Here is a 9,790-nt window from a genome sequence, read left to right as displayed (position 1 = left end):
TTATTGCTAGCTGCTGCTGAAGCCAATACTGTATGTAGACATCTTTAATGGGAGGCCTGTGCATAATAATCATAAATTTGCAGGCTTTTCCACCTCACCTTAGAGTGTTTCTATAACAATATATCAAAATCAATTAGCAAGTCTATAAACAGTATTTTTGCAGCATGGTAAATATCATTAAGGCATATTCCGTGCTACCCTCGGGAAAAAATTAATGTAACTGTTGAGCTTCCGCTATTTTAGATAAACCCTACCAACGTTTCCAAACTGATGTCTTTCAAATGTATTGCAGTGTACCTTTCATCATCTCCCCGACATCATTTTTTTCTCCTGTCTGTGCGTGTGTGTATAATTCCTGTGCATCGGGATTACTGGACAACATATCCTGTCCGAGTTTTAATGAAACATCTACCAATCACAGCTTCCTCCGGATTCAACCTTACTTATCCTTTGCTCAGGCTATTTGAAAGCAAGCGCGTCACTCCCTCTCGCCCAATCAAAGGGCCGCAGCCCTTCCCTTCTGGGTGATCTCATAATCCAATAGCTTTCGCTTCTCTGCGCTCCGCCTTTTCTCTTAAACGGAATCCTGAACTGGTTTCCCGGGCGCCAGGAGGGAAGGTGCGCGTGCGCATCGTCTCGAGAAGAAACGGGGGGGGCGGGGGGACAGTTATTTTCCTCTTCTGTTAAAGAGGTCGAGGGTGGTGGGAGTAGGGACTTCCGGACGCTTTGGAGCGGTCTGTTGGATGTCTCGAGGCGCCCGCCTCCTGCGGCTGTTGCGCTGGCCTGGGGTTCGGGTGACCGCTTTGTTTCTTGCACGTCCTAATCGCGGCTAAGCGGGGTGGCGGGGGCGAAGTCAGGTCAGTTGCCGTTCTTCGTCGCGAGGAGCTCGGAGCGTCTTAGTCTCCCCCTTTTCCCGCTCCCGCCGCTTTGGCATTGGTGGTTCGAGGGGCAGATTCGCGTGCGAGCTACGCGCTGAGGTGGCGGGAGAAGAGCCGGACCCTCCCCAGGAGCCTTTCGCTCTTGGATGGGGAAGAGCTCTTGGCCTCCAGCCTTTACCGTGGAACGGAGATGAAATTGTCCTCGCCCTAGCGTGTTTGGCGCACACGGATTTTCTACACCTGCGAGCATCCCAAGTGTCAGTTGCTTGTGTGCCCTTCCGCAACCTAACGGGAGCAGTCCACTTTGACTCAAACTAAACTGGGTAAAATTTCGCCAGCCCCGAGCCCCATATAACAAGGCTCTCCCAACCTGGTGCTTTCCAGATGTGTTGGGCTACCAGCAGCCACTGGCTGGAAATAATGAGAGCTGAGGCCTATCTCATTTGGAGGGCACCAGATGGTGGAGAGGCTAAGATAAAGCCTTGACCTTACAGTGTTTTTAACCACTTGCAGACCATAACACTTTGCTGGGTAGGTTTGCTTATGCATACTGGGGCAGGAGGTCTGGTCACTAGAGCCTAAGTTGTCAAGTTACGATACAATCAAACTATTGTGAAAAGGTGGGTGTGCCTCTTGCCTTGTCTAAGGCAGGTTCTTTAACAAATCTATAACAAAGATGAATACAGTATTATGGTAGAAGCTTTTGTGAACTTGTCTATTTCTTCATGTGCCTGCCATAAAAAGATTTTGTTTAATGAGTTGTTACAAGTTTGAGAGACATTAGTTTTGTTTTACAGAAATGTGTGATACTATGCAATTAAAACTGTTGAAGTACTTCTACCAGAGTTATTGGTAGAAGACAGGAGTGGACAATTTAGTTCCCTCCCTTGGCTTTGGACTACAACTTCTGCACTCCCTTACCTTTGAAGATGGTAAGGTGGGATCTGGTGGGAATTGAAGTCTAAATGTTAGGGAGGAAATAGGTTGCTTAGACTGGTATAAGAATGCACAGTATGAATAGCACATTCAGTTTTTTGGTACCTGAGTCATTGATGGCAATTCCACTAGTTGTTCAGCCTAGAATTGGTTTAAAAGCCTTAATGAAAAACAGAACATTTTTTCCCTTTCTTCTTAGCTCCCTTCAGATGCTGAACTCTCTGAAACAAAATTCTGTTCATGATAATCAGCATAAAAAACTAAAATTAAAATCTGCAACGCGCACAGTGACTAAGCTGACTAATAATATTGTTCTGGGAAAAATTAGTGCATAACTTTATATTTTCCAGTAATTTTAATCTGTAGGAAATCACTTATGTGAGCAGTGACTGGTGTATTTACATTTCAGTCAGCCTGTTCTTATGTTCTAAAACAACTTTTTATATAACTTGTTTTCCTTCAAACTTCCTTTTGCTTTTAGACTTTCTAGGATACATTTTGAAAGAAAAGCAATAATTGGTGACACTAATGCTTAATGAGAAAGAAACCAAAAGAGTAGCATTTATTATAGCATAACCTCTGGTTTCTATATTTTTTGTTGCTATAATGGATAAACAAGGCTACCTCTTGGATATTATATATATATATATATTGATACTAGTAAAGTATAATTGTAATATTCAGAATTATATTTGATTATTATGCTGCTTTAGCTTTATGAAAGATCTCTTTCTTATACATTAACCATTTAGGTAACAGCAATATATAATACACTAAAAAAGTGATATAGCAATGTTAGAATTATAAATTTAAAATTTGTAAAATTATAAATTTCCTTGTTGCTTATGTTTGTATTAAAGCTTTCAGACATTATGAGAGAACAATAATATGGAAGATTTCAGACATATTGGGGATGAGACATTTCCAAGTGTTTTGGTCAACTCTCTAGCTAACCATTCCAACAAAATCTTAGACAATATCACACTTCCATCAAATCTAGGTCTTCCAGTTGCTGCTTCAACTGAAACTAGACAGAAAGCTGGTTCTCATGACAGGTAAGGCACTTAATAGAATTATAGGCAACAATGTGTAAACTAAAAGGTTATTCATGGCTGTTAATTTCTGAATCTTAAATTGTTTCCAGACCTAGTTTTTCATTCTGCAAATGGTGAGCTGTATTTGTACAATGTGCTTAGCCATTGTTAGCTTAATCAGGGTTTATTTTATTAATCCAGTTCTTTTCATTTACATGACATAGTCACAAATTAACCTACTGCATTCTACCCTAACGTTCTTTTTAAACAAAGGCATGGTTAGTCCTCTTTATTTTGATATGACCTTTTAGAAAGATGGTGCGAACAAAACCTCAATAGCTGCTAAAAATACTTAAAATATAATTCTTAATAAAATTCCTAGTGAGCTAGTTAAATAATGAAGTGAAGAACTATGAGGAGAATATTCCATTGGAACATACTCTGGCTGTGCTTGCCCAATAAGCTTATCCAGGGTTAACTTGCCTACTGTCTATTTAAATAGCTCCATTTTCTGAGTTTGCATAAGGCAGTAAATCAGATACTAACTGTGTAGGTTGGATTTCTAAAACATGCTAAGCTAAAACATGGCTGGCTAGTTTGTATGCCTTGCTGAATGACAAGCACAACTTCTGTGTTTGGACTGGGGAAGAGAGGCTATAGAGGGGAAAAGCTATCATGAATCAATTAAAATAGAATTACAGTATTTCTCTTTTTCCAGTGGGAAATTGTGAATGAAAATTTGAAATGACATTGTGAATGAAAATTTCAGAAAAACAGATCTTGACTAAACATTAGATCAAAGAATAAGAGCAGTTTGCCAGTGAATCAAAAGGTATCTGTGGTATCTATTTGAACAACTTGCATCCCACTGTTAAATGAGCAATAGTGAATAATATTGAATTCCTAAAATTGTACAACACTAAACCATAAACTACACTAGTTTACTCAACAAAAAGTCACTAAATAGCCAGCCACATTTTTCCTAGCATATAGTGGTGTCTCCTATGAGTTGTGGCATGAACTAGATAATCCCCAAAATTCTGTGGTGAAGCTCTCAGCCTTTGCATATATTTGAATACATGAATAAAAAAGCTGCATCATTCTTTTAATACAGATGGCTAATCAAATTTGTGGCTGGAAAAAGGGAAAGTTATCTTTATCTTCCACTGTAACCATTTTCAGTATAATCTCTTAAAAATAACTGCAACTATTTTTCAAACTAGAGAAGATAAAGGACAAGTAACTGTTTTCTTTTCATGCAGACTTTCTGATCATGCTTCTTATATTGAAAGGAAGTTTTGGGGCACATTAGCATCTTCTGGTGGTGGTGAACCTGATTCAGATCCAAGAAGAAATCTTATACCTAACTTTCAGGATACTGTGTAAGATTTATATTAATTGATGTTACATTCTATGATACAAAACTCCATAATTTTGGCATAATTAATAAGAATGTGTTGGACCTGAATATTTCCTATCATTTCCCAAAGAACCATGTCTGTTTATGGATTGGAATCTTAGGAATGAATTAACACTATTTATAATTCTCAAAGTGCATTTGATGAATATGTTTCATACAGCACTAATAAAAAATTCTTATTAAATATTCTAATTCAAATAAATTGGCTAATATTTTAATATATACTTTTGACTTCTATTTTAATATGTTAATTAGTTAATTAACTTTTATGGGTAACATTATTATATGGTTACCAAATTCACTTATCTTTTTCTCTAAGGACAAATCCTATTATGTGCTCTATTGATTTAGTTCCAGATGTGGTACCTCAGCCTTCCCCAGATTAGACAGTAATTCCTAACAGCATGGCTTTTAATTGTATATTTGTCATCCAAATATATGGTTTGTTGAAGGAGAAATGAGTTTACAGCTGAAAAACAATTCTGTGGTAAAACACTCTTAAATTTTCTCCTTGAAACTCTGAAAGTAGATAATAGGAGTAATTGGTTGGTTACATACTTTTAATAGATAGAAATATGCCTGTATATATATATATATATATGAATCTGAATTTTTTTCAAATAGTTGCCTTAGTATAATTATCAAAATCACTTTGCTACTGTTACCATTTAAAAAGTAACAATGTATTTATTGTTACAAAAAAGAAATCATTGATGTTTAGCTAAACAATACTTTTTGAGCATTTTAAAACTAAATTCATGATTAAAGACTTTATTCTAACTTTCCCAGGGAAAACTGTGATAAAGCTGCTGAAATTAACTTGGAGTCACACCAGAATGAATATAACTTTTTGCAGAGAAGGCAAAGCCAAAATTCTACTGACGATTGCCCAGTTAAAAATCAGAATAGCTTCCATGAAAAACATTTGGAAGGTATGCAGTTTCAACTGTATCTATTGCTTCTAGAGTTTTAGCATTACCAAGAAATCCACAACAAACCCAACATCCTGAAGTTCTGTGCAATATGGTATTTTATTCTAATTTGAGAAAATATTAGTGTAATAGCCAAGATATGTGAAAATTCTAATTGTGAACTTATTTGAATGTCAAGTTTAGAAGTAAAATCAAGTCATCTCAAAATCATATCTGTTTCTAAAATAAAAACTTCAACATCTGCATAATGAAAACAGATGCACTTAGTGATATAATGGAATTGTTTGCAAAAGGGCATCAGGGAAGGATTCATTAGCAAATTTGAAGTCTCTGAGATCATTCTGAAATGTAACATGATGGTAATGTAGCGTTACTGATCTGCACATAAATACATGGAAAACAGAAGGCAAAGAAGAAATTAATAATACAATATTTCTCAACCTTACTGTCCTTCAGATGTGGTGTCTCCCAGATTCTCTGTAGTGACCATGCTGGCTAAAGGATTTTGGAAATGAAGACTGTAAATCTTGAGGGTGCTATAGGTGGAGGGTGGTATAGGTGGTGCCGTAGTAAGTAAGGACTTGGGGATAGAATGGGAATAAAATCTATTGTATCTTTTTCACTCCTGAAATCTTGCCACCCTCCCATGAGACTCACATTCACTGCTGATCACAGTCATAAGCTGTAGTTCTTAAGGCTGAATACATCACAGTACTCTTTCTGTTTAGAAGCAAGATATAGCATCACTTAAAAATAAATGATATCTACATTTTCAGTGTCTAGATAAACTGAGCTATATGTTGATTTTTTTAAAAAAAAGGTATGAAAATCTCTAGTGGAATCTTCTACACAATAAAAATGGGACTAAAAAGACCAAAAGTCAAATTTGCACAGTTTGCCTATTAAGTCTAGGGTCAAGAAGTAGAATGTTGCATTATTAACTGAAGTAGCAGTTTTGCTCAATTTTGTGCCTTGATTAATTTCCATTAACCAATAAATCAGTTACATTAATTTTTAATTGTTAGATTTTTTTCTGAACATAATATTTATTAGCAGTTATTTAAATATTAGGGTTAAATGATACTCTGTAGTAATAGGAAACATTAAGGAACTATAAATCTTTAAAAACCCTTGCTTGTAGTAATGAATAACAGAGGAGAAAAAAAGATGATTTAAATGTTCAACTTGAAACCATTTTCCGAAGTCCTTCAGCAATTATTCCTAGCTTTAAATGTTTATTAATAATACAGTAATATATTCTGAGATTTCAGAAGCGACTACCAAAGATAAATCTTTCACTTGGTAGAGATAGGGCCTTTTTTCCATTGTTGCTTACCTGTCCCTGCTCCCATATTTTCTGGTATTGCCAGAAACTTTATTTTCTATGTTTTTTATCTTTTTAAAATTGAGTTGTAGAAATACTTTTATAGTTTTTTAGGTTATTTTTGCCTAGATTACCAAACATTTTCAGGTACGATTTAACTGTAAACTACCCCAATATACTTGTAACAATATGATTTTAATTTTTGTGCATATTTTAATTGATCAGTTTTATTTTGTTAGCTGCCTGGATCATCTTGTAGGATGGAAAGACAGGATATAAATATTAATTATGAACAAGATAAAATCTGTAAGAACATTATCTTGAATGATTGACCAATTCATGTATATTATACAGTAAGATCTTAATTAGAAAGTAACACCCACGTCTGATGTTATTTGGCTATATTAAGTGATGGTCTGCAAAGCAAGAGAAACTTGTTGACTAACAATATAACACAAGTGATTGACCTTTATAACTTTTATGGATCGGTCTGTTTAGTAGATTCAAATGGTTCTTTCACTTTCAGATTTGAAAACTAGAGTATTTATTTCCTTGGAAAAAGAAAATGAAATTCAGGTAACTTTTTCTACAATCTGGTAAAGTACATATCTTACTATGTATACCTTTGCTTCCTATCATTTCATTTTCCATTTCTGAACAATTACAGTGTTCAAACAAATATCTGTAATCATTCTAAGAAATTTTTGTTCTGTTCAGATTATTCCACAATCCAGTTTGTACTTGCTGAGATATCAAGAGTGCTGTATACTCTTCAGTGCAAGCACACTGAATCAAAATTTCACATGTGAAAGGAGTGCTTCATTTTTTAAGCTGTAAGAAACCCCATGTTAGATTTTTCAGTAACAGTTGAGGGGGGAAAATATATCAAAACATTCCATCAGTTGTTACACACACGCACAGAAAGAGAGAGAGAGAATATGAATAAGGACTTCTGGAAAATTAATTCTCATAATGTATAATTTCTAGTTATAAATATTTAGTTTTAGAATGGAATACACTGCTAATTTTTGACAGCTGGTCATAAAATGTGAGTAGTAATCATCTACACTGGCCTTGTGAATGAACTAAGCTAGGAATAGGCAATATTTAGGAGTGGTAAGAAGTTACTTTGTTACCATTTACAGCCCTTTGAGGCTACATGGGATTATTAAATGAAGCCAGGACATTCATACATTGTTGATGGGAGTAAAGTGAGGCTTTTATGTCTTCCTTGCCACACCAACAATCCCGATAAATACTACTACTTGTTCCTTCCCTGATTCAGGCATCAGGGGATGAGGGAATGAAAACCTCTTCTATAGCACAGAGACAGGTAAGGATCTGTAGGTTGATTATATGTGCTCTAATCTAAAATACCCCACACGTTTCATCCATTTTTAACTGGGAAGTTATTTTAGATGTGGTTGGCTGGATTCATGCATTATGCTAAGCCATGACCTCTTTTGACCATGGTTTGAGGAACAAAGCAATGTGGCGTGATTAACACACAATGCTAGGAAATAGAACACATTCAGACAAAACCAAAAGAGCCATGATTTAATGTAGGATTGAACCAAGCTGTTATTTTGCTTGTCTTTTGTATATTTACTCTGTGATGATCCAAAACTATTTTATCCTACAACTTTCCAAAAGTTGCTGCTCCACTGTTTATCTTATATAACAATGCCTTTATGCTGTTAGCCCAATGTTTCAATCTTTTTCTTAATAAACCTGAGCACGTCTGGTGCTCACTAAGTTGGTAATGGGATAGATATTAAGCGTGATTCCCAAATCTTTCATAGTTACTCATTTCTGGGTCAGCACTTGCTTTATATTTAGGTAGACTGAATCTAATTTGCCATTTTGTTGTCTAACACATTTTGAAAGCTCCTTTTGGATTCTTTATCAGCATGAATAGTTATTGCTAATATGCTAGGGAACTTTACTGTTTACCCCTAGCTCATACATAGAACAGTTAAACAGAACTAGTCCTAGTTCAAACATGTGGGAAATCCCACTGAGTTTTTCATCTGTATTCTGTTTCCTTTAATCAGTTGCTAATCTGTACGAGGACTGTTCTTTTATCTTATAATTTAGGATCTTCTGATGAGAAGCTTTGTTGAAATTTTTGGAAGTTCAGATATATAAAACATCTAGTCAGGACCAGAAATGTTGGAACAAGGATAACTGTTTTGGCATTTGGCCTCTGTACACCACCACATTGAAGTTGAAAGGAAACACACCTAGATGGAAACAAAGTCAGGACTTTCAGCTGTAATTCAAGGGGTTTGACAAAAGTGGGACACTAATCTTTCAGGAAGTACAGCCAGTGGCATACACTTGTTGACACTTTAAAAATTCCAAATAGTTGATAAGGCTGGATTTCCATCTTGGCTACTGAAGCTTGATTCTTTTTCTTTAGTATTTTTTGCTAGTTTATGTGGTATAGAGTTAAGAGATTTTAATTTCCTTGGATATCCCTTTAAATATCCATATGGAACTTACACAATGGAATAACTTTCATTATAAGCTCATTGTATACATCTTATGAGTTTTCTTGGGATCTTCTGCTGATAGATTAATTTCTAAGAGTTCTGCACATTATCAAACAAGTAATTTATTAAAGTTCATATTTGCAGTTTGCTTCATTAGATCCTGATCAGAATGGGATAGCAAGTGAAATAGGCAGCAGTGCTGTGGCTGGCTTTTCCAGATTTATAGAAAATGAGAAATTACTGAGTTTTGAGAGCCTGGAGGAACATTCTACAGGTATGAGATAAAAAGTTGAAATCTGGGGAATTTCTATTACTTCTACTAATGGTGACTTTGTATTGTATCAGCAAACAGGTTATTGCATATACTCTGGTGTTTTCATGCAGCTAAATGCTAATTTTAAGTAAGTAATTAAGTAAATAAGAAAGAAAGATAGATGGACAGATAGATAGATAGATAGATAGATAGATAGATAGATAGATAGATATAAACAAGCAACCCCCTGGGGATCAATGGAGATTTGAAACATTTGTGTTAATAGCAAACCTTTCTTTTCCAAATTAGATTATGATGTTGGAGATGAAGAGTTCTGTGATGATCAATTGGAAGCTTATTTTGAGCAGCTTATACTGCCAGAAAGTGAAGATGCAGAAGAACATGGTGACTATATTAAAAACATGGAATTACCTCCAGAACAGGTAACCCTAAGTGAAAAATCTGTCACTGTAATACTGGAGGCTTCATATTCACAGATTCACTTTCTAAAATGAAGC

General features: G+C 35.4%; 1 protein-coding gene across 1 annotated transcript in view; it reads left to right on the top strand.

Annotated features, from left to right (window-relative positions):
- Positions 1-2,677: 2,677 nt before the first annotated feature.
- Positions 2,678-9,790, top strand: part of CEP192 (centrosomal protein 192) — a 75,901-nt gene continuing 68,788 nt past the window's right edge. Inside the window, exons 1-7 of the mRNA XM_063299954.1 lie at positions 2,678-2,869; positions 4,111-4,230; positions 5,058-5,200; positions 7,051-7,100; positions 7,810-7,857; positions 9,164-9,293; positions 9,582-9,715. Of these exons, the coding sequence (XP_063156024.1) occupies positions 2,703-2,869; positions 4,111-4,230; positions 5,058-5,200; positions 7,051-7,100; positions 7,810-7,857; positions 9,164-9,293; positions 9,582-9,715 (792 nt within the window). The 5' untranslated portion in view covers positions 2,678-2,702. The remainder of the gene's footprint in view (positions 2,870-4,110; positions 4,231-5,057; positions 5,201-7,050; positions 7,101-7,809; positions 7,858-9,163; positions 9,294-9,581; positions 9,716-9,790) is intronic.

The sequence above is a fragment of the Candoia aspera genome, chromosome 3, assembly GCF_035149785.1.
Source record: "Candoia aspera isolate rCanAsp1 chromosome 3, rCanAsp1.hap2, whole genome shotgun sequence".
Classification (NCBI taxonomy): domain Eukaryota; kingdom Metazoa; phylum Chordata; class Lepidosauria; order Squamata; family Boidae; genus Candoia; species Candoia aspera.
This window is presented reverse-complemented; position numbering and strand designations above follow the sequence as displayed.